Genomic DNA, 24,823 nt, shown 5'->3' with positions numbered 1-24,823 from the left:
CTTGTCATTAACGCCAATCTCATGTGTCATATTCCTGATAATTCTTTTTCTGAATCTCTTTGTTGTCTCTTTAGATGATGTACTCATCCAAAGCAATTTTCTCAGTCTGGAATATTGGTTTTATAGACCATGAAATCAGATCTGTAAATAACTAGCTAAGTTTTGTTTCTCTCCTGGGAGGTATACGAATAGCTGGAGCTCCACTGTCCTGCAAAGGTGATGCATTGGCTGTTGTTAGAGGCAAAGAACATGGACAGATCCGGAATATTGTTACAGCCTTCTCTGTGCTGCTTTTTTGTCTGTTACCATCTCTGCAAACATCATAAATAGCAAGGTTTCACCACTGGCTCAGCTGAGACGGCAGGCTGATTACTTATTTCTTATATCAGCTTGTTAAAAGCAAGCAATGTCATGAGTAGGAAAGCTTGTATAATACAGGCTATTTTATTTTTCTCCAGACATATCAGTTCTCGGCATCCAGGTGACAGTGCCTCTTTCCTGAGCTTCAGTGGAACAGAAGAGTACTCTAACGGTCTGGCTGGCAGCAATGGTGCAGGTAACAAAGCAATGATAGAGCATGGAGTTGGGAGAGAAGGCCCATTCTTATTAGCAGTGACAAAGTAGTAGAGCCAGAAGTCATGGAAGGTGGGTGGACCAGGCATGACAAAGTAGAAAGAATCAATAATGGAAAAACAATTTTCAGCTTAGAGTGATCTGTTAATGCTCTTACTTGGACTTCTTGGTGTCTGGTAGCTTTTTGTATTGGCTTGTTTTTTAGGGTGCAGGGTTTTGGTTTTGTGGATTTTTTTTAGCGTGTCTACTTTTCTAGGTAAGTCTTGTAAACTTTACTGTACTAAGATGCTCACTTTTTATATATGATAAGCTCTCAGGGAGTTGCTTAGTTCTATAACAACAAAGCACTGATGCCCAGACACAAAAAGTAACTACACATGCACTGGTATTGTTCAGAACTCTTTTTTTTCTGGGTGGAGTTGCCTTAAGGTGTCATTCTTTGGATTAAGGAACTTGTTTGAATATATTTATTTTACATATACAAGCTGATGGAAAGAGTTTGGTTGTATCTAGGTTTTGAGAGAAGCTGTAAAAAAGCAGGTTCGTTTTGCATGGCAGGTTCTGGGATTCAGTGTTTTCTAGCATTCCTTGTAATTATCTACAAATGCACTTTCTCCAGATTTTAAGCACTTTGAACATGGCAGTGTTTATACTAAATGTTATTCACACAGCCCAAAATACTTCATCACATTTTTGAGAGAAGACACGTCTGTACTTTCAGTTGAAGATTAGTGCTGTCTCTCTTACCTTACCCAGACACCTGAATTAGTGGAAATTCTCAACATTTCTTTTGAATCCTGTAAGTGGAACAATGTGCCACGCTGAATATTCTGCTGTTGTCTGGTTTTTTGCAGCCTACCTTCTGACTTTATGGATGTGCTTTTTAGATAGGCACATGGAAAACAAATTTGATCTTTCAGACTACAGCATTCAAGACTTACGTTCTTTTTTCAAAACCAGTTCAAAGATTTAAAAAAAAAATTGGTCCTTCTGAATTAAATTGGATAAAACCAATTACATTTTCCCCTATGCTCATACTTTGAAGAGCCATAAAGAAGTTAGCTGACTTATTTTCTTGTGTCTCTCTTGTCTTGTATTCACATAGTTGCATTAAAAGTGATTTTGTTCTGTTGTTTCCTTCTGTGAATTTCATCTGAATACATTTCATTTCCTTGCTTTACCCTTTTTTCTTTCTGCCTTCCAGATAGACTTTGTTTATTCTTGCAATTGCTAAACTGCATTTCAACTGCTGGATGCAATTTGCACAACATAGATGCAGAGCATATCCTGGCAATAAACACGCTTGCATTTTATAGAAGTCTTTTGTGTCTGCTGATTGGATATTAATCGTGTATGTGGTGGAAGTTAATCTGTGTCTGTCTTTGTGAAAGTCGTTATGAGCACCTTCCCTGACTAAATGCCCTCAGCCATCTGTAGCTGCCACTCAGTGATTTGACTTACGCTTCTCCCTTGTGGTTTGAGTCACCTATGAAATTAAACAGTTTGGGTTTTGTTTTGTTTTTTTTTTTTTTAATTTGTAAAAATATGATTGCTCAGTGAGTCAGGTTCTCCTCTGCTGCCCACAGCATGTTTTGCTGCAACATGGGCTTCACAGTGAAGAATTACCCCATCTATTTACATTGACATTCAGTATGTTGTCTGTATTGTCCAGCAGATGGTAGATGGTAGTTCAGAGCAAATAAATCTTGTTGCAATTCCCTAACAAGATGGCAGATGGCATCAGCAGAGTTGGTGAAAGAGGAATGCCTGATCTGAGCCAGCTCCTCCACTGGTTTGCTGGCATCATCATAGAAGCAGATAATTATCCTTTCTGTTAGTAAATGCTATTTAGAGTAACAGCTATGATATTGATATCAACTTGCTGGATAATGTAGATAAGCTAGTTTTGTAAAAGTGGCTCCTTTTAAATGTTTGGAGGCTCCTTGAAATTTGTAGTTTGATCAATGTCTTTTAAGCCAGCAATTTTTCTTGTCTCCCTAGCTGCTCTCTTCCTCCCCTGTGCCACAACAGCTGTTTATACAGCTACATGGTGAACCAGCTCAGGGAGCTGATCCAAATGAAGAGTAACTGAGGTTTTTCTTTCTTGTATTAATTGTTTCTCTGTAACTGCACAAATATTGATGCAAATACAGCAGACAGATATGAAATGGGGACTAGGAAGAATTGGTCAAGCGGTACCATAGCATCATGTTGGCTTAGTGTTCACTGAACTGTAGTTTTAATGTCTGTTTTCCAGGTTAATAGGCTGCTTGGAACAAGTCCATTTGGCAGACAGATCAGTGTTTTAAGTCCTAATCAAAACTTAAATATAAATTTTTGTTGGTCTTAAGTCCCTTATTAGACTTAGGTTAGTATAAACTGAATAAACTGAATTTTGCTCAAAAACTGAGTATGTCCTCAATAGCTGTCATTTTATCTCTTTTCACGATGAATAAAAACTTCCTTAATATTCTTTCATAGTGAAATATGGACCAAGGTATATCATAGAGGTTGAAACATAATGGAAGTTGCTACCTTTTCAGAACATGGTAGTTTTAAACAGTTTGTAATTATACATTGGACCTACTTAGGGGCCCTGAAGGCTTAATTAATACTTTTCAAATTTTTAGCCTGGCAAGGAATAAAAAGGGAGTTTGTATTTGTCAAATCAGAAAGATCAACTGTTTGTTTTGTTTCCTCCCTACCCCCTGGCGGAGACGTGAAATGTGTACTGGTAGTTTATGCCGAAGAATGTTGGCATTGGAGTAGATCTATGTTAAGATTTTCATAAATTACTTATTCTTCAGAGTCTTACATAATTAGAACCTTATATATGGGTTCTCTTGCCCTACCAGGTGAAAGTCTGTTGTAATTTCCTTTCTTGATACTCCTGTGTTTTATGAAATTTTTCCTCTTAACTTATACCTTGTTCATAAAATGAAAAAAAACAATAAAAAAAGTTTCTGGTTTTGGATACTGAATGTATTTAAAAAGTACTTCACTGCTGAGACCTTGAGATTAACAAGCTGAATGATTACAAGTGGCGCTTCTTTTTTTATTTGCTTTCTTTATGGCATCTACTTTTCAAGATAAGTTTTGCTATTTTAGGGAGGTTGGTTTTGCTTGTGTTTTAGCTACTGAACGCTTCTGATGAGATGTTCGAATTTCATCCAAGGTGTCTTTTTTTTGTCTTTTTTTTTCCTCCTCTCATTAGTTGGCTTTGTGTATTTTTCAGCTGTGCAGAACCCTGAGTTCTGTCCAAGGAGAGGAATGCCATAGTTTTAATACATTTGCATGCATTTGGTTTATTTTTATTTGCAATGAAAGTGAAGTGTATAATTCCTTAAAATACATATTTCTTCCTTGTAGGGGTGAACCTCAAAACTCAGAACAAGGACTCCTTGGAAGATTCTGTCTCTAACTCTCCAGATCCAAGTAAGCAGGAGAAAGGTTTGGAAAAGACTTCGAATAGGTGGGAAGATAGGAAGGGAAAGGGCATCTTCCTATAGAGAGTCATCAGGATGTGGTAGGCAAGAAACTAAGGTGCCTACTTGGCTTTTGGCAGGGTTTTATTTTGCCTTGCAGTAATTTGCAGGATCTCCCTGTACTGTGTGTCTCGCTGTGATTGCAGTTCTGTGTCTCTAAGAATATGTGAAAACTGGTTGTTGTATTACACCTGAGAAATTCAGTCCCTACCAGGCATTGTTATGCAAAATGCTGAAGCTGCTGAACTCTTACCTGCCTCTCTGTATGAAAGGTTTGCTTGGCACCAGCTAATTGAAGCAGAAGTAGTACAGTCAGTTCCTGAATTTGGTACCATTTGCTGAGAAATATCTAATAGAAAAACAAGTGTATGACTGCTTAAAAAAATATTTTCTCTGTAGCAGTCTGTCCTGTATTACTTTTTTGTGCAGTGTTCCTGCCATTAACCTTCTAAGATCTCTATGACAAGAAGTTAAGAATTAGTAGTTGGCCAAGTGCCTTGATATAGATCGTTTGAGGCAGGTTAGAGTGTAGTGCAGTAGTGAATTGATGATTTGATGTAGTTTAGTTAGCTTTTGCTTTTTAATGTCTAGTTTTAGATCTCTGTAATCTCAGAACTGCAACATAACTCTAGGAAAGGGTGTGGGGAAGGATTGCTTTCCAAGTTACGATTTTTCTGGTCTTCCCACCCCTCTGGATCTGTCTTCTGTTTTTATAACTGTAGAAATACTCCCTTCTCTGCTGTTGTACTATTCCAGAAAGAGGCTGGTCTGTCATTCTTTCTGTCGTTATCCCCAGCTCCTCCTGCAGTTGTCTAGGACGCAAAGCTGGTCTGGTTTTCTTGTGCGGAATTGGAATGTTGATCTGTTTTATTAATAATGAGTAATGGCACCTAACATGCTGTAATTTTGGAAGAGCGGTGGCTATGTCAGCTTTAGCTTTCAATCAAGAGAAAATTAAATGTATTAACTTTGAATGCCATTTGCATGATGGGATTGAATTAGCATGTGCACTGCATTGTTTAACAAACTCTGTCTCTTTCTCTCCCTCCCTTCTTCCCATCCTACTTTCCTTTTCCCTTCCCATTCCACCCCCTTTTTGTCCCTGTTGACTTTATGCCAACTCTGTTTTTGTCCCTCATTCTTTCTAACTTTCCTCTTCACACTTTTCTTTCATCTTCCTCTGCACCCTATTTTTTCATGGGTGACCATATATGCCCCCATTGTCTGCTCCCCCAATGATACAACGAGGCAGTTCTGACGCTGTCTGCTCCCCCCGTAGTGCCAGGCTTCTGTTGTACAGTTGGAGTGGACTGGAAATCTCTCACTACTCCGGCATGTCTCCCTCTTACAACGGACTACTTCCCCGACCGTCAGAGTCTGCAGAATGATTACACTGAGGGTTGCTATGATCTCCTCCCAGAAGCTGACATTGACAGGTTTGGCCAGCACCTTCTCTGTAAAGTAACTTGCATTGAATCAAAGTGCTTAAGGCGCAGCTGATGGAAGAGGAACACTTTGGAGACTGTACAAGAGAAAGACGAATGGCTAACATAGCATCCGAATACTCAGAGTTTTCTCTTTTCAGTGGTAACTTTGCACCTTTTCTGATGTTACCAACTGACAGTATTGTGTTCTGTAGATTTTATTGTTTGCTTTCAAAATTTTACTTCTCTTTACTTATTCTGTTGTGTTTCAGTCAAAAAAAATCAACCTCAAGCTATCATCTTTGTTAATCTCTTTTCCAGGAAGTATTATGGAAACACTAAATGAGCAAATGCACATGTATGTGCAGTGTTTAAGATGCTTATCCTCACTTTCAGGGATATTTAGTTTCAAGAATCTTGGTGGAAAACAGTGTTAGTGGGATAAATAGAACTTCTTGGCTTGTCCTGGAGGTTTCTGGTAACTATTCTCCAATAGGATTGGTTTGGGTTTTTTTCGGCAGCTGTCTTATCTTAAACATTTTTCAAACTTTCCACAACTTGTAAGACATCAGAAAGACCTGTTCGTGTTGCTGCTTTATGGGAACAAACCAAAATATTAGTCAAGGTGATTAAAATTCATAAGAAACAGCAGGATTCATGAAGAAACACTTATAAGAAATGTCAAATGTCCCTTTATAGCAGGAAGGCAAAGTTCAGAGCAGTGGTAGCTGGAATAAGATGCCATAGTGATGTGTCTTCTAATCTCTCTCTGCTCTAGACTTCCTACTGTAGCAGAGGGTGGAGCATTGCCTGCACACTTGCAGTTCTGAGCTCTGCTGAGAATCTCTGCAAAATGCTGTAAAAGTGATCGTTAGTGAATTTATTGGAAGTTTAACAACTGTTGTAAGCAAATATGTTACTAGTTGCAAAACTGCTTTCAAAGGCATTAGTAAGTATTGCCAGCCAGCTAATCTCACCTGTTTAAAATAGAAAGGTACCTGTTTTTCTCTCCTGTTCCTGCAGGTTGGTTTTCACAGGCAGAGGGCTTCACTTGCACAGAGCCCAGTGCAGGCATAAATCCTCAGTTAGGAAGTGCAGAGCTAAGAATAGGTGTGTGGTCAGCTTCCTTATTCTAGTCTCTTTAACCTTTGTGTTCAGGAGAGATGAGGAAGGAGTGCAGATGACAGCCCAACAGGTGTTTGAGGAGTTTATTTGTCAGCGTCTCATGCAAGGCTATCAAATTATTGTGCAATCCAAACCACAGAAACCAGCTACAACCGTGCAACCCCCACTCAGCAGCAGTCCCCTTTACAGTCGAGGTGAGTGACTTTGTATTGACAATTTAGTCTTTTGTCTTTTTCTCCTTCTGCTAATCCCGTAACCTCTATGAATTGGGCACAGATGCTTATTGAAGCCTTTTGGTTGTTTTGTTGTTAGACAAAAATCTTTGCTGGAGGGGAGCCTGATCTGGGACAGCAGAAACAACTCAGCTGCACCATGAAGGGACAGGTGCAGGATTTTTGAACAGTAAAAAGAAACTGGCCTCATATTCATGATGATCAACCCAAATGAAAGATGGCTTGAGTGTCATTTGGGTGAATACATGTTAAACACAATTCACAGGGTAACTGCAGGGCAGGCACATCTCTAGAAGAAGGCAGACCCAAAGCTCCCAAATGTATGTCTCTAGAAGCAGCTCCCTAACTCTAAAATAGCTGTGATAGTCCCAGGTAGACAGGCAAAGCTTCATTGTCCTGAAGCCTTGAGTCAGCTAAACCTAGTTTAGCTCCAGAGGACTGGAGTGGGTTAAGAGGGTATAGTATTCCTTTGAGAGAAGCTGACTTAATGTTTGACTTAGGGCTTTTTTTCTGGATTTTCTCTAGAGAAGTCAGCATGATGCAATGTTCATTATTCGTGTATTCAAAGGAATACACATGAATAGGGTATGGTTGTTACTCGCTGGCTTGGGAATGAGCAGCAAGGCTCCTTTGGTAAAGTGCCAAGCTTAAGTGGTTAGTTCCAGGAATGAGGCATGGAGAGGAAGTGGAGCCCAGCTTCACCATCATATCCACCAGTTTCTCAGCACTTCATATTGTCTGTTCTCTAGTTGTCCTGATTAGAGAAGGTCTATGTTGGTGTATGAATTGTGAATGCCCTCCTTCTTCAGTTGTGATACTAGCAAATCCTAACTGTAAGAACAAATGGCTTACTGTGCATATGTTTCTTAAAAAAGGTGGTCTGAAATATGGCTTTTAGTTTATCTTGAGTTCAGAAGCCCAGTTCTGGAGTCTGGTTCTATAGGTAGCTTGTTGACAAAGTTCTGACTATTGCAGTAAACTGAAAGGGACGGTGTTTTTCTTTTTACAATTAGGTCTTGTATCAAGAAATCGACCTGAGGAGGAAGATCAGTACTGGCTGAGTATGGGCCGTACTTTCCACAAAGTAACATTAAAAGACAAAATAATTACTGTGACTCGATATCTGCCAAAGTGAGTATCTCTCTGGCTGAGCAGTTTGCTATCCATGTTCAGATGAACATGCTTTTCCAGCTGCCTGTACATGCTTGAAAGAGCATACTGCAGAACCTCCTTTCTCTTTAAGAAAGAGAAGCACTGCTATTGATGATGCTGAGATTAAAGTTTGTGTTTTCTCTTTTAGGTATCCATATGAATCTGCTCAGATAAACTACACTTACAGCTTGTGCCCCTCACACTCTGACTCTGAATTTGTCTCTTGCTGGGTAGAGTTCTCCCATGAGAGATTAGAAGAGTACAAGTGGAATTACTTGGATCAGTATATCTGCTCTGCTGGCTCTGAGGATTTTAGGTGAGATCCTCTTTTCCATCCAGACTGTTCTGTGTCCTAATTGCCTCTTTTCCTTTTTGACCTGAAATTTCTGCAACAAGTTCAACCCACAAATACTCGGTACTCCAGGGGGAGTAACTGCCCTGCTTTCACTTGTATGGTGCTAGCAGCTGTTGCCACGTAGGAGTCTTACTGTGTGTTGCTGTTGCATTATCTGGTCTTTGATACAAAGTCTTGATCATAAAATTCAGCTTGAATTGTTGGGGTTTTTTTCTGCTGCTACAAATGTGAAGGAATATGATGGCATTTTGTACCACACAGATGGTTTTCTTGGCAGCCTACTCATTTCTGGATCTGACTCAACTTCCATTTAGTTGGATCTGTCGGAGGCTTGCTTGAGTCCTAGGCTTAGTTTGACTGTAGTCCTAGTCCTAAGCTTTGTAGAGCAGGGCTTCTTGTTAGCAATATGGAATATCTACACTACTATCAATAGCCTTTTTTTGTATCTTCTCTCAGCAAAACCAGTCTATCTTTGTTTCTTTTGAGGTCTCAATCAAAATACCTCCTTCTCTAATGTGTACCTTTGCAATTCCTTTTTTCTTTGCTTATTTTTAGAGAAAAAGCTTTTGTAATCTATCTTTTACAGAAAAGAAAATATGTATCTATGGCACGATTACTCTGAAGATAGCCTTGTTTTCTCCTCTGCATGTCAGTGTTTTAATCCTTCCCAGTGATACTCATATTGCTGACCATTCCTTTGCATATCTGTTCTTTCTTACTCAAGGATAGCAGAACGAGATTTTCACTATACTCGGTGAAATTTACAGCAGATAGATACGTATTTTAATTACTCTAAAATCCTTCATAGGAAACTGCTGAACTCTTGTCTTTTTTTCCCACATTCCTTCAGTCTTATTGAGTCCCTGAAGTTTTGGAGGACTCGCTTTCTACTTCTGCCTGCCTGCATCAGTGCCACAAAGCGCATCATGGAAGGAGAAGTGCACTGTGATGTGTATGGTGACAAGCCCCGTTCTGATGAGGAGGAGTGGCAGCTTCTAGATGGATTCATTCGCTTTGTGGAGGGTTTGAACCGCATTCGTCGACGTCATAGATCTGATCGAATGATTCGAGTGAGTCAGCTTTTAGTTGGGTGAGAAGCTGAGTTTGAGTTTTATCTGAACCATCTAATGAAGCATTAGCAGAGAGACCCTGAGGCAATCTCAAGCAAGTTGGGGGGATATATGTGTGTGTGTGTGGGTAATCCATACAAAAAGCACAGTGCTGACCAATGTACTATTTCAGATTTCAAATAGTATGGCTGTATTAACACCTTGCTATTCTTGAGCTACTCACGTTTACCTGGAATGGCTATCCCATGCTGCTGTGGCTGGAACCAGAATCAGAACAGTTAGGTCACTGGGTGGGAAGCCAAGCTCTTCTGCATAGTGTAGCCGTGCCTTAGCCTGGTGGTGCTCAGCTGGTTTCCTCAGCTGGTCTTCTCTTACCATAAGCCTGATGTTACCTCTTTGCAAATGTTCATTGCTTTGTGCTGTAGATACGGTTAGCCTGCACCTTGTGGTGCCGATATTTGATGAAAAGGCATCTGTGAGGTAGTTAAACTGGTGACTTCTAGCTGGGGTGGTTGTGTGCTGCAGACTTCAGGAAAAGGATTGTGAAAAGAGAACCATATGAGTGAATTCCTGGTGAATGGTAGTTTCAAGAAGGTGATGAGCAACTCGTTAGTGTGTATCAAATGCTCTTCCAATTCACACACTGAATGGGATAATTTATTTCAGAGAAAATCCGCCTTTTCCAGAAAAACATCCATTTTATTTTGAGAATAGAGTCCACACAAGACGCTAGGCTGCTCCATTTCTTATGTACCTATGGTTTAACTCCCTTTTTAAAGTGTACCTAATAAAGCCCTGCTGACATGAGGTGGTGTGTTCTTGCTTACTAGTTAAGCCTAGCTTGACCAAGCCTGTGCTTTCATTTTTTCTTTGTTAGAAAGGGTCTGCCATGAAAGGCTTGCAGATTGCTGGTCCAATTCCCACCCACTCTCTGGAGCAGTCTGGGCCTCCCATTGGAAAGAAAGGAACCTCAGCACTCTCAGCTCTGCTGCAGATGGAAGCCAGTCAGAAGTGAGTCCCTACAACTAGGCTGTGTGAAGAGCACTAGAACGTCCTTCCTACCTATTCTACCTGGCCTGGCTAAAGCAGATTTGGGGAACTTTGCCTTAAAAAAAGAGAGCTGTGGGATCCTGCTTCTTTAGTGTCCTTGTGGCCAGGCTGGGGAAATACTGGGCTTTTACAGTGACTTCCCTGTTAAGTTTCTATTAATAGAATGATTACCAAAGACTAGAAAGGAACATGGAAACTAGGGAAGTGAATGTCCAGTAATTTAGAAGGAGCATCTTTTTAACTATCATCTCAGTCTACTACACATCAGATTTGTCATCTGTTTGTGGTTTTCCAGTATTACTGCATTCACATAAGAGCTTCACTGGGACGTAAGTGTACACAAGTACAGCACACTAGTTAGGTGGCCTCAATATGAACATTGGGTAACAAATACAGTCTAAACAAAATAGCTTGTTTTCACTGATAATGTCTAATTAAAATACCTGTGAAACTTCTGAGTTTTTGTTTCAGTATTGATCTGCAGTGGTTCAAAGAAACTCAGAGTACTAATACCAGATATGCTGTAAACACAATGTAAACATTGTTGCTGTTAAATACAAAAAAAATTAAGTATTTTTAATGATAAGGTAGTATTACACACGCATAATAAAACTGAGTTAAGTTCAAGGGTCCATATTGTTTATATGGGGCAAAAAGTACTTGCAGAACATTGGATTGACTCTGTGCTTCAGTGTGGGAAAGCAAATGTCTGAAATTAGAGGAGTACCCCTCTGCAACAGTTGCCTTCAGGTGGAAGCTTCCTTTTGTTTTAGGACGCTGGGGGAGCAGCAAGCAGCAGTGCTTTCTGGGAAGAGCTCTGGACAGCCTTCGGAGAGCGGGAGCATTGCTATCACACCCACCTATATGGACAGCCCTCGTAAGGTAAAGACTTTCTGGTCTTTAGCTACTGTTTTTACACAAGAATTTCTCAAATAATAGAAGATTGTTTCTCCAGGCACATGGCTACATCATACCACATTTTATTCCAATCCAGCAAGGACTAGGTCTGTACTGGGGATGTCCTTAAGCCTTTGTGAGCAAGGGCATAAGAAGAGGTTGGGGAACAACCATCCTTTAATTCTTTAACACTGTGACAATGAGATGGAATCCCTGGGATGCTGTTGTGGTGTGTTTTGCTCATTTAAGTGGTACCGTTTCCTTTTTCGGTAGTACACTTTGTTTCAGTCAAGGTTTGGTTTTTAGATGTAATAGTACAGTGCTATCTGCACCTATGTGAAGGCTGTCTTTAAGAGCAAAATCCAGCTCTAGACAGTGACTGTGTGATGCTTCAGTGGAATTTTAACGGCAGGAACTCGAGTCACTTGCATCTGCTTAGAGGAGAGGATGTGTTCCCGAGTAGTGATTTAGATGTCGTTCCTTCACTGGCTGGACTCCAGGTTGGAGAAAACTGTCTTCCTGGAGCTCCCTTTGGGCACTTAAAGAAAAGACTGCTATCCCTCAGGCTTCCTGTTAACTGTCCTGTGAGTGCCAGGAGAGCGGAAACTACACCTCCAAGTCCAACCAGAAATATTTGATTATTTTTCTGTATTCTGGTATGAAGGTCTTTCAGTAGAAATAACAAGGAAGTGAACAAAGATATTAACACTTATGTGTGACCTCTCTTTGGGTTCAACAGTTGAAGTATTGCAAAGAAAAAGTTCTCAGATTCCCCGCTATCAACTTAACTATCTCTTTCTGTATTTTTTTTCTTAGCATCTAGTGTTCTGACATCCGCCCTTTTCTGCCACCATCAGGGAGAATTGTTGTTTTACTCTGGAGACCTGGATATTGCTAGTTGAAGTGATAGATTAACTGCAGTCATCTTAATAGATACTTATTTGTAGAATGAGGGTGTTCACAAAATGCAGATGAGATTCTGGAGCAGTCCTGCTAGGCTTGGAAAAAATAGGTGCAGAAACTGACTTGAGGCATGTTTGCAAACTTCAGGCTTTGCATTCTCCTCTACTAAAATCAGCTTCATCAAACTTCCCTCTTTAAATACAGAAATTGTCAATATCACTTCCTACCAGTAAAACTGGTGAAAATTCCAGGTAGGACACAGGATAGAAGAATGTTGTGTGGGGTTGTTCTGCACAGCACAGGGAAAAAGGCCAAACTGGCTTCCTTTGCAGTGGCACACAGGTGTGTTGGAAACAAAGTAGCAGACTTGGTGCTACCAGCAAATGCTAATAAGCAAATACAATCTTGTGTAATTTTAAAGGTAAGGATATTCAAAAGCCTCTCTGGAGGGCTAACTGGAGAAGGTGGAAGAATGTGTTATGTTCAAAGCCTTTCACACTATAGTAGTAAACACTCTTATAAGTATTTACGCATAGGGACTGGAAAAGGAGTGATTGTGATCTCCAAGTTGATGGCTCACAGCTTGTTGGAAAGGTGCTGGTGGACAGATAGCCTTATTGAGCAACTTTGTGCTCACTTGAAAACATCAGCAAATGTGTGCCTTGTGTTTCCATGACAACACAACCCATTTAGGGCTCAGCAGCATGGGTATGTCTGTTGGCTGTCCAGAGACTTGCAGCCAAAGTACTGACAAATTGTCACAGCTGTGTGTGTTGTCAGCAGCCAAAGGAGCAAGTGCTTTTCTAGGATGCTATTCAGTGCTGGAGTTACTCCAAAACTTAAATGAGCCACTGGCTCCACCTTTACTCTGTTTTAGAGTAGAACTGAGAAGTCACTTCAGCCAGTTACGGGGCAATACAGTGTGATTTTAACACAGTGAGTTAGCTTGATGCATAATCTGTTTGGGAAGTCTTTGCCCGTATGGATACGACATGCTTGGCTCTGCTTCTGCACTGCGTAAATTGTCAGCCATATAACCCTGGTGTTGATTCTTTCCAGAAGGTGTTTAATATGTACATACCAGGGTAAGCATCATCTTAACTGCAGGCTAGACAAAATATTTTGCCTAGGGAGCAGGATAAAGAACTGCAAATACGGAATGAAAATCTAATTGAGTTCCACTGCATTGTCTCATGTGATAAGAGAATCTTGACACAGCTTTGAACAGCAGCTGGGGATAAATTCACCCAGGGTTTGCAAGTAGGTGGGGAACATAACATAGCACAGGCAGTATCTGTTTAATTATGCATGAAGTATTAAACACAATGTTGGAAGGATCTTTGTGATGAATTTTTCTTCCCTTTCCTTTGCACCGTATCAGACCTGCATTTGAGAGGAAGAGTGTGCTTCCTGAAAAGAGCTTCTTTGCCTCTCCCTCTTTGTCATTTGCATGACTGACAGACTAGGAAAAAAGCTGTGTTCCTTTGGATATTCGTCATTACACATGCAGTTCTACAGGTTTCTGTATCACTATTCAGCTTTGCATGAAACCCACACACTTTAGAGCTCAAGTCTTTCTCCTCTGAAGCGTGGAGGGAAGGCTGTAGTTTCATTTGGCTTCTGATCAGTGTGGTTTTCAAAACTTCAGAAAAGCATCTGTGCTAAGAGCAATGTCTTCTTACAGAGAGAGAAAGTAAAGGTATGTGTGCAAGTAACTCCCGATGTGCATTCTGCAGCATTCTGTGGCATCTGACATTCTGGGTCTGTTTGGGATTTACATTCTTCTCATACTTTCTCTCTGTGGTCATTTCATACTTGCACAACCTTGTATTTGCTTTTCTTCAACTCCTTGTTCCTGTTGCCATTAATGGGCCTACTTTCTCTAATGCCTTCAGGATGGGTCCTTCTTTATGGATTTTGTTCGCAGCCCACGTACAGCTTCAACCTTCTACTCACAGGTTAGTTTTGAGTGGGGTCTTGTCATCTCTGGCTTTTGGGCTGAGGTGATAGAGATCGTTTGTTTTTGTGAGCTTGCCATGTGGGTAACCAGTGTTAGTTTCCAGATCTGCTTGTTGGGAAGGAGGTGCACAGCATTAACAGGACAAAGTGGCTGGCAGTGGTGGATGAAACTATTTTCTTCCACCACTCAATGTGTGTGATGTGCTTTGGATGTCCATGTTCACTAGCCTGACTGTCCTTGCAGTACCGTCTTGTCAGCTACTGAAGCTTCTCTTTTTGTGTTGCAGAAGTAGTCATTTTCCATCTTCCCTTGCTAAACAAAATGGCAACAGCTTACTCATCTCATTCTTGGCTAAATTTCTTCTGTAGTATTTGACTGACAGGTGATTCTGGGGAGATCCAAGTCAAATTGTGTCCTTGGGTTCTTAAACAGCTAAGGGCTGAAAATATTGTTGTCATCTTTGTGTAAAAGAGTCATTGTGACAGAAGTAGTGTGTAAACTTAACAGCAGTTAGGGGTTAGTAGTAACACAGTGTGTCCTTAGAAAATGCTGCTAGCTGAAGTGAGCTCTGAGGGAGGGAGAGTGGATTTAGCTGGCTGTGGGGACTGTGGATTCCATGTTGGAGCATCTGCTGTTCTTGGCTGCCCAAAAAGGGACACCTGCCATTGCGGACTGAGAGATCTCTGGGATGTGAGAAATGGCATAAATAAAAGGACTCTGGTCTGGCTGTCAGATCTAAGTCAAACTACCAGCTTTGTGATTTTTAGCTCTGTGTGTGATGTGGATTCATCGTGGCAGATCGGTCCTCGTATTTACACCAGCTTTTAACCAGAGTTACTCTGCTGTACGTGTTCCTCTCCCCCACCTCTCTAGCTTTTATATAATGTGCTTTTCCTAAACCATACGTGTTAATGACAGATGGCAATTGCAGCCTGTACTTTGCTGAATCCTTCAGCATTAATGTTCTTTCTGAAATGATTTTATGTAAATTTTTGTGAACTATTCAGTCTACCGTTAGAATAGTGCAAGTGTTCCTGCGGGAGGAAAGTGTTCTTGTTGTCTTGGTGACATAGGTGTGGGTGGGTGCCAACCAGCCTCCTGGTACTACCCTAAGAAAGGAAGGAAGATGAGCTGATTTTGTGCGTTATGAAACTTGAATTCCATGTGATACGTTTACGTATTTTTGTCTGAGAGTTAGTTAAAACACTTTTTTTCTAACTGCTTACTACTTTCCCATAGCAATTAAATGTCCCGTTCTGTCCATTACATGTTTGTAATCACAGTTATTTACTCAGGTTTGAAAATGTCAGGTTGGGACTGGTTTGTCCGTAGTTCTCTCAACACAGTTGTTGCTGAGTTGGTGATCCTCATCTTTTACTGGGGTCTGAATTTCGCATTTGTCAATAGCTCTGTAGTGATGGCAAAAGTAAAACTGTATTTATCCTTTCTGCATATGCTTCTGCTTGCTTATGGTATTGCTTATTAACTAACTTGAGCTGAAATACTGATGATGCAGGGAGGAGAGAAAATGGGAAAGAGCTTACATCACAAATTTCATAAAGATGTTGCTGTTTACTCCTTGCAGGTCTCTATAGATCAGTCAGTTCCTGCAACCTCAGACAGCAACACATTGATAAACACGGGGCAGTTACCTGATCGGGGCAACATGCAGACCTTGGGAAGTTCCCAGAATGTTGTAGACCAAGGATATACCACAGCTGGTGCTGCAGAGGGCGGGTAAGAAAAGCACAGCAGTGCTATGCTGCAGTTCTGCTCAGTTACATTCCCCTTTCTGGTGTCAAGGAATCGGCACTTAAAACAGAAACCTGAGAACGAGATGTGCTGTGTCTGTCAGCACTAGAAAGCACTTGTCACAAGACTTTACTGCAGCATTTCCACATGCAGAAAGAGTGGTAGTAAAATAAGGCTTGCAACCCAGTTTTCCAGAATTTAATGAACACAAGGCCCAATTTCCCCACCCACAAAAAGAGCTTCATTCTTCAAGAAATGAAGAACGATGAAATTCCATTTCTGAAGTCTGTTAGCAGAAAAACAGGCTTTGAATTGACATCTGTCTTCTGTCTGTTATAGCAAAGGGGGCCCTGCGGGTCTAACTGGATGCAGTAGGTTGATGAAATCCAAGAGGTTCTAACCTGGAGGCGAGACACGGGGAGGAAGCAACATTAAAAATAAACTGTATTAGCACCGGTTTCCTGCAGTTGTATGTTACAGTAAAAAAAAAAAAAAGCCAACCTCAAAATGTTTGCTCTCAATTTCTCCTGAGGATGGCTGTATGTAGTGTAGTGTATATTGGGTCAATATAGCAATGACCTCAGGGGGAAAATACAGGTCTTATGCTTTTAGTTGTCCTTCCTGAGATGAAAAAGGAAATAAATGTGGCAAATTCACTGCTGGGAAGAGAAGAGAGAGCATTTTTCTTAAATGTACATTTTTGAACATATCTGGCAGCTTCCTTGATTTTTGAACATGCTTCTGTTTACTTCCCAGCTCTCAGCAGTGTTTGGCAAGCACGCTGACTTCTTCCTCCACCTTGATAGAGATTCTCGAAGCCATGAAACACCCCACGTAAGTTTTTGATATAAATATGCTTAACATCTGTCTAGACATTTTGTAAGAGGACATGAGGCATAGAGTCACTCAAAGGGAGAGCCCCATGTCAACTTTGGAATAGTTTTAATCATCCTATTGTTACTCACTTCTAATCTCTCCAACGAGGAATTTTATAGAAATTGAGATACAAGTATCACTGCGGACTTCAATTATTAGAATCCCAGAATCTTATCTAACGCAAGAATTCTCTGTAAGACACTGAAGTGCTGTCAATGTTAGCTCTTCATCTTGTTATCAGAAACTAGTGATATGTCACTCTGGGGGCATTGTGAGTTTCTTGTCCTATGTCTTTATCCCCCTATTTTTTTTCCAGCAGTGAATTTTGTCTTTGTAACTTAAAAGAACTATCAATCAGTCCATGTTTGTGACATGCTGTGATTTCAGCACAGGGATCCAGCTACTTTCTGAACAGAAGGGCCTCTCTCCCTACTGTTTCATCAGTGCAGAAGTTGTACACTGGCTGGTGAATAATGTTGAAGGTGTGCAGACCCAAGCCATGGCAATTGACATAATGCAGGTAAGAGAGCTATCAAGGAGGGCCAGAAATACCTCACTCTGTGAAGAAAGTAGAATTGTAGAGGAAAGCATAGCAATCATTTCTGTTTATGAAAATCCTCTTACTGATAGGCATTGAAAACAGTGTTAAACAGAATATGAGGTAATGATGATACTTTTTCGATTCCCTATCACCTACTCTTCAGTAGTAATGTATATTATATTTTCCACTTACATATGATGACAGTTCTGTGTATAACCTCCAATTAGCTAGTAGTTACCAAGAGCTCTCCATTGTCTTAGAATTATGAGGCGCTAGAGTGTGATTTGGTTTTGGGTTTAGTTTTGTTTTTTCTTCTGATAATTAATTAATGAAATCGTAATAAAACCAGCATATGACCTCTCTTTTATGGATGCTGAAGTATACACGCTTTATGCAAGATATGCTGCTTGTGTTCATGACATTTTTTTTTCTTCCCTATCAAACTGTGTCAGGGGCAGAAGGTTGGAAATATTTTGGTGTTCATTCTTTTGCTGAGATCCCATATCAATTAGCAGAAACGTGGAATGTGTCTGACCTTTTACCTTCCTATAAATCCATCTATAAAACCAGATCAGGGTGAGGGAGGAAGACAGACATTTGCAGAAGGATCAAATGCAATTTCTCAGGGAGATAAGGACTTGCTACATTTACTGAGTATCAAGAGATAACATTGCTGGTATTTTCATTAGGCACATATCTGGACAAAAAGATGTCAAGAAAAACTAATTATTTCCTAATGTACTCTAGCAACCTTTTTATGTAACTGAAAGAGTGACTTCTCCTTTTTTATCGTGTTTGCTCTGTTCTCTTTTTTTCCTTCAGAAAATGCTAGAAGAGCAGCTTATTGTCCATGCATCTGGAGAAGCTTTACGAACCTTTATCTATGGCTTTTATTTTTATAAGATTGTTGTGGACAAGGAACCAGACAGAGGTCAGCATCGTGTTATTACAAGACTGTCCTCATAATCCCTTTGTATAATCACTAGCTGTACTTGATTCTTATGGGTGCTGCAGCAGAAAATACTGCTTTAAAGAGAGTCAAAGAAATTCAGCCTTCTTTGTTAAAAAAAAAAAAGGAATTACAACATAATTTTTTCTCCTTCCTCTTTTTCAGAAAGAAGTACATCTCTTTCTTGATCACTTGTTTCTAACTGTGATCTGTCCTTCCCCTTGCTTTTTTGTTCAGTGGGCATGCAGCAGCCTGCCATGTGGCACACAGCTGCCATGGATGACTTCTCCGCCTTCCAGAGGAAATGGTTTGAGGTGGCATTTGTGGCAGAAGAGCTCCTGCACTCGGACATCCCAGCGTTTTTCCTGCCCTGGCTGCCCAGCCGCCCAGCCTCCTATGCAAGTAGGCACAGTTCCTTTAGCCGCAGTTTCGGAGGACGGAGCCAGGCAGCTGCATTATTAGGTAGATGCACAGCACAGGTGACAGCTGGGGAAGTTCAAGGGGGTAGTTTGAAAGGGGAAGATCAGCCAGCCAAGGGTATGATCTCACGTGGACCAGCAATAAAGCTGCAAATTTCATGCTGGCCTTACATGTGTCTTGCACGTGGAGTTGTTCTCATATGCTGAAGGTGTGTTTCACTGGCTGAGCAGGCAATTTTTGCTTCTCAGTACTGAAATCCAGTAAAAAGTATTCTGCAAGTATTCCATGTTCCTGAACTTCCCCCCATGCCATCCTCTAGAATACAGAGAGGAAAATACTGACTTTGTCTCCTTGTGGATCCAGACAGACGCTTCACAACCTGTGATGAGCATGGAGGGATAAATTGTGGGAACAGCAGAGCAACCAAACTGCCCTTAAAATGACACATCTAATTGCTTCTTAATGGCAAAAGCCACAGCAAGATTCAGATATGTTAGAAGTTTTGTGATGTGCTAGAAGCTTCTTGGCTAATCAGAACCATGTATAGCCAGAGTCCTTAGACGAAAGTCTGGGAAGCCCAGCTACAAACAATCCCTGCAGTGTGGAAGCAGTAGGGTTTGCATTTGGAAGATCTTGCTGCTGGGCAAGGTACTATTATCTAAATTATATATAATGTATATCTAGACATTATCTAAAGCTCTCTCATGTGTGAAGTATAATGCTGACTACACTACAGCCTGTGAAACATACGGGCTGCATGATTGTTGTTTTGTCAGCTTTTTGTTGCATTTCCAGGCCAGCCTGAGTCACTTGCTTTTGTTCCTCTTGCCCTGCTTAAAATTATGAGAAAAATCATCGCTATGGAACTGCAACTTCAGATTTATTTAGATGCATCTTTTAAAGGCCTATCAATTAAGGAGAAAAAGAAAATTCTGCTGTTCTCCTGTTTTGTATATTTGACCTTTTGAAGAGAAGTGACTTAATGCTGGTGTAGTATCTCTTAAACCTGAAGTTACGGTAACCCTTATGTATTTCTGAAAGGCTTGTTTGAAGAGGAACAGCATCAGAAATGGGAAAGCATTAAGGATAGGAAGTCTGAACCAATGGTTAATTCCCTGAAGCCAACATATGCAGGGTATTTTTCCCTGTCGCACGATAAATCTGTTGCCTTGGCTAGTATCCAACCTCATTAGCTCAGTGATTGGCCGGAGCTGAAGCCTGAACACAGGCTGGCATCGAAGATTTGCGAGGGCTGGAAGTGTTCGGGCCAGCTCCTGTTCCTGCTTTGATCTCTTACTATTTAGCCCAAGAAAGACACTTCACCTTTCTGTGTCTGTCCTCTTTTGTGAGATGAGAAGACTGAGACTCAGTAAGCTTGCACCTGGGGAAACAGACAAGGAAAGAAGAGGGCTTTAGTGGCCTTCTCACCTTTTCTTTAACACCAGCCAGGAAAGAATGTATTCTTTCAGCATGTGATGTAGTTACACACCGGTGTAGCCTTCCTTTTTCATTTCAGTTGGAATTGTGTCCATTCTGCTATTTAACTGATTTGCAGTTCTTGGATGAATGAAAAATGCTTCCAGATTGCTCTCATGCAGTCTGGTTATTCCAGGAATAACAGTTTCTTGGAGAAAAATCCAGCGTGGAACTTTTTTCTTACAAAGGAACTGGTTTAATTGATGTTTCTGTGCTGTCCCTCTTCTGAACAGTATTAAAAAACCCAACAAACTTCACCAGTTCATCTGAGGCAAGGAGCTTTACTAAACCCAGATGACCTCTGGTCCACGTGACTTCATTTGTTCCTCTCTTGGCTTTGATTTGGTTGTGGTTTTTATTTCTTCCCCTCCCCACCTTCCCTAAATGTCAAGCTGTGACATAAAACTGCATGCAAGCATTGGGAGCTCTGGAACAAGCTCCATGTATCTTGAAAATCTTTATCCCTCCCAATTCCCCTATCACTTGCCCAGTGATTGTCCCCTTTCCCTTCCCAGTGCAAGTCTGACCTGTGATATACCTAATCTTGTCCCTTTTGATTTATAGCAATGCATGCACTAGCAATTGTAGTCATGTATATAGCGTAGTCTGTGACTGGAGAATAACCTGCCTGCTCCTCTCCGATTTACTCAACAAATCATTAGTTAAATGCTCAATGATACAAGACAATTGGGAAGCAGGTGAGTCTTCTTAAAATCAAATCTACGGAAGCCAAAGTTTATTCTATTAAAATTAAGTTGGTTTTAAACTGAAACTTCTGAATTCAGACATGTGGCTATTTCTTATCAGTTTTTAAGGTCCTTTTGAGTAGCTCACCTGGTTGGACTGTGTTCCTGTTGCTTTACCTGTGCATTACAGCTGCAGACAAGGTGGAGAGAGAAGCTCCAGCCCTAATGGGGTGTCTGCATTATCTGGAAAAAGGAACAGTCTAAGGGAGCAGGGAGCTCATTCTTCACAGTGTGCTGGTTTGGGCACACTGGACTGTGGTGTTATTGCTGACCTCTTAGCTAACGACCAACATCTACCTGATTGAGCTGCTTTCACTTTACAGCTTTTGGGATCTTGTTTTCCAACATACTTTGTTAGAAAACTGCCACCATAATCTTCTAACTACAGCCATTGCATTCACAGTGATATTCCACTGAAAAGGACCAAGAAAAAGAAAATCCCAAGATGTTGGTCTGTCTGATAATACCAGACCAATTCAGAAATTGCAGATGAGACATTTCCCAAAGACAAAAATGGATCTTATTTGCAAAACAAAACTCTGTGATGTTCTTCCATTTTTATTGGGTTTTTTCTTCTTTTCCCCTGCCTCGTTCTAAGCTGCAGTAATAGCAATGTAAAGGATTTTCTTATAACCTTGAAAACTGCTTCCAGCTAACTTGCAGTAGATGTGAAGGTGGGAACTGTCCATCTACCTGGATGAAGAACTTTTTAAATTTTTTTTTTAAATGCCATTAAATTATAAGGTCATTTAAAAGGTGACCATATAAAGGAGTGCACGTCTTCCTCTACTTAAGCAACAAATAACAACATCCATCCCTCATGCATGCAATAAAAAAAAAAGGGCAAAGGTTTTTCAATAGTAGTATTGCAGCCCTTTGTTTTGTGTCAGTTTTTAACGTTATAGAAATGTTACATTATGTATTTGCCTAAAGAAAAGTTGAAAGTGACAGCGTGGTTCGTAGCAGGACTTTGGTCTCAGAGTCAGGAGATCTGGGCTCTGTACCTGGCTTTGCAGTCTGCTCTGTGACACCAGCCAGGTCACTTCCACCTTCTGTGCTTCCCTTCCTCTTTTGCCTGATAGCTGAGATTTTTCTTTCACTGGGGTGCGGGGCACAAAGGGAGCTGGATCTTGGGCACTATCTCTGCACTTGCTGCAAAACAATAGAAGGTATTGCAGTGATCGTAACACTGCTGCATGAGTCTTGGCTGCCTTTCCATGCTTTTACAAAAAGTGTTGGATGTGCAGTTTTAGCAATGCGGTAATGTGGGATATTGATATGGGGTCAAAGAAACAAGAAGTTTAACTTCTAATTTCTAGCTGTGGAAGGTCCCAGAATGCTCCTGCCCTGTGTACCAGCACCCTGTTGTGATTTCTGGTGGGGGCATATAGAAAGATATTAAACCCAATTTGGAATGTCTTGGGCATGAAGGAGCTGATGCTGTCTAGCCATGTTTAATTATGGCACCAGTCGCTTATTGATTAGCTCCGTGACTCTTGGTTCTATGTCTTTATGGCAGCTGAAATGTTTTTTGACTGCTTGGGAGGGTAATTCTGTGGCACAGACCTCTGATACGAATAATGCTTCAGTCTTTTATGTCTTTTGTGATCTGGATGAGCAGCATTCTGGGACTGTTCTGCTAGTCCAAAAAATATTTGGGGAGGAGTGGGAGGACAAATTAATTTAAAATAGCTTGTTTGTTTTGTTCTCTTCATTCTGTCTCCTACCCTCTTTCAATGCATCTTTTAAATACACCCCTATTCCTTGGCTGCGTAGCTGCCACAGTGCCTGAGCAACGGACAGTGACGCTTGATGTGGATGTGAATAACCGCACTGACCGTTTGGAGTGGTGCAGTTGTTATTACCATGGCAATTTCTCCCTGAATGCTGCTTTTGAAATCAAGTTACACTGGATGGCAGTGACTGCAGCTGTTCTTTTTGAGATGGTAAGAGTTCTTGTGTTCTGGGTGGCCGCAAGTATGCCCGTCTGGCCTCTGTATCCCTTAGACTACTGGGGACGTTGTTGTGGGAAGTATTAAGAGAGAAACAGTGGGTTAAATCCGCCCTCATTTCCATAAGTAATTTTACTGGTGGTTGTTAGCATTGCTGCATCTGGTCATCATTTATCATGCTATCTATAGTCATTCTGTCTGCGGAATAGTGTTCTGCTTTTAGTGGGTTTCATGCACAGTATGCACAGATCAGTATAGGTCAAGGTGATAAATTTAAGTCTCCCTTAGGCAAATCTTAAGCCCCAAGCTGGGTCTTTGGAAAAGAATCTGTTTCACGTTGCATTTCTTCTGTCTTCAAACTTGAAAATTTTAAATCTCAGTGGAATTGCTTTCATGACAGGGCTTTTCCAGGCAGTGGGTCCTTCCTGTTCAGCAATGCTTTTTAGCTATTTTTAATTTGCTGAAAACATTTTGAATTGAAAATGCGAGTGGTTTGTGTCACTTGTAATTTGTAGATGTTTTCCCTTTTGTAGCTTCTGTAAAACTCAAATAATTTAACACCAGGTTTTACCCCACCCGGCCAGATAGCACTCAGTGATTTTTTTTTTTTTTTTGCTTTTATTTAAAAATCTATTGCACTGTTCCAGTAAAGCAGCAGTACTTAGCCACTGATGATAAGTAGGCTGAATCAGTTCCTGAAAAATGTCCTGTTTGAAAGTGCTTTCTGATTGATGAGGCACTTCAAAAAGGAAAGCCTGATGTCTTGTGCTTGTACTGCTTTGCTTACAAGGACGCTTGTGTGCTTGCCATGCAAAGCAAGCTGAGCCTGTGGAGAATTGAGCATGGCTGATCTATTGTCGGGGAATGAGTTACTCCTGTGCACATAAGCGCCCTTCTTCAGTTTGACATATATTGTATGATACATTGTTTGAATCTTTTCTCAGGTTCAGGGTTGGCATCGGAAAGCCACGTCCTGTGGTTTCTTGCTAGTTCCAGTCTTGGAAGGGCCGTTTGCCTTGCCCAGTTACTTATATGGAGACCCACTTCGAGCTCAGTTGTTCATCCCACTCAATGTTAGCTGCTTGTTGAAGGAGGGTAGCGAGCATTTGTTTGACGGTAAGAAATGTTCTTTGTTTTACTTGGTGTACTTTTCTGCAGGCAGGTCCCTTCTGGCACGTAGTTGACATGAAGAACCTCATTTACCAGATATGCATGAGCTGTATGAAGGGCCTGTTTTTACATTTCAGCAGCCACACCAGGCTAATCAGCATGCAACAGCGTATGAAGCTGGCAGCTACAAGTACCAAGGCACAGGAAAGGTGGTCTCCCCAGTGATCTTTGTTGCCATAATGCTGCATACTCTTATAGAGCCTGTTTCAAGTAGTTATTCTGTTTGACATGATGTTAGACTGTAAGAATCTGTTTTGCTGGTAGACCCTGCCCACAGCTGCTCTGCATTTGTATCCCGTATTTGTTTGTTCTCTCCCTCAGTGAGATTAGGCTTTCATGACTGCCATCCTCTTTTTTTTGTTGTTGCCATGGTTACTTTCACAGTAAGAGTGTTTGCACATGAGATTAAGAGCTAGAAACTGCAATCTCCTTTTCTGCAATGTGATCTCACCCTTTTGACTGATGCTGTTGTGGTAAGTCTCAGGTGGAAGCTCAAAGATCAGGGAACTCTGTCCCCCTGCAGAGGCAAAATTGCATCGTGAGAAGGGACAGCTAGCAAAAGGCTCTTTTTTATAATAGCAAAGATGATGGCTTGCTTTATTTTCATTAACCCTGACCCAGTGTCCAGGTGTAAATGTAAAAGTTAGTGACAAATCCATGTGAGGTCACCATAGCCACACTGACTTTGAACAAAGTATTTTCAGGGCACTCTGT

General features: G+C 40.9%; 1 protein-coding gene across 11 annotated transcripts in view; it reads left to right on the top strand.

The window, feature by feature from the left end:
- The window catches only part of DEPDC5 (DEP domain containing 5, GATOR1 subcomplex subunit), a 47,365-nt gene that overhangs the window by 19,281 nt on the left and 3,261 nt on the right, over positions 1 to 24,823 (top strand). For 2 of the 11 annotated variants that reach the window (XM_055705082.1, XM_055705073.1), the window contains exons 24-40: positions 459 to 556; positions 3,943 to 4,008; positions 5,338 to 5,494; positions 6,641 to 6,801; positions 7,854 to 7,971; positions 8,141 to 8,308; positions 9,198 to 9,417; positions 10,295 to 10,428; positions 11,241 to 11,349; positions 14,163 to 14,225; positions 15,813 to 15,964; positions 16,736 to 16,813; positions 17,243 to 17,375; positions 18,219 to 18,327; positions 18,583 to 18,807; positions 22,764 to 22,933; positions 23,884 to 24,055. In XM_055705082.1, coding sequence (XP_055561057.1) covers positions 459 to 556; positions 3,943 to 4,008; positions 5,338 to 5,494; positions 6,641 to 6,801; positions 7,854 to 7,971; positions 8,141 to 8,308; positions 9,198 to 9,417; positions 10,295 to 10,428; positions 11,241 to 11,349; positions 14,163 to 14,225; positions 15,813 to 15,964; positions 16,736 to 16,813; positions 17,243 to 17,375; positions 18,219 to 18,327; positions 18,583 to 18,807; positions 22,764 to 22,933; positions 23,884 to 24,055 — 2,333 coding nt within the window. Of the gene's footprint in view, positions 1 to 458; positions 557 to 3,942; positions 4,009 to 5,310; positions 5,495 to 6,640; positions 6,802 to 7,853; positions 7,972 to 8,140; positions 8,309 to 9,197; positions 9,418 to 10,294; positions 10,429 to 11,240; positions 11,350 to 14,162; positions 14,226 to 15,812; positions 15,965 to 16,735; positions 16,814 to 17,242; positions 17,376 to 18,218; positions 18,328 to 18,582; positions 18,808 to 20,805; positions 22,934 to 23,883; positions 24,056 to 24,823 lie in introns of those variants that run through there. The other 9 variants (XM_055705066.1, XM_055705060.1, XM_055705110.1 and 6 more) reach the window with 6 other exon arrangements.

Source organism: Falco cherrug, chromosome 1 (assembly GCF_023634085.1).
Source record: "Falco cherrug isolate bFalChe1 chromosome 1, bFalChe1.pri, whole genome shotgun sequence".
NCBI classification, from domain to species: domain Eukaryota; kingdom Metazoa; phylum Chordata; class Aves; order Falconiformes; family Falconidae; genus Falco; species Falco cherrug.
This window is presented reverse-complemented; position numbering and strand designations above follow the sequence as displayed.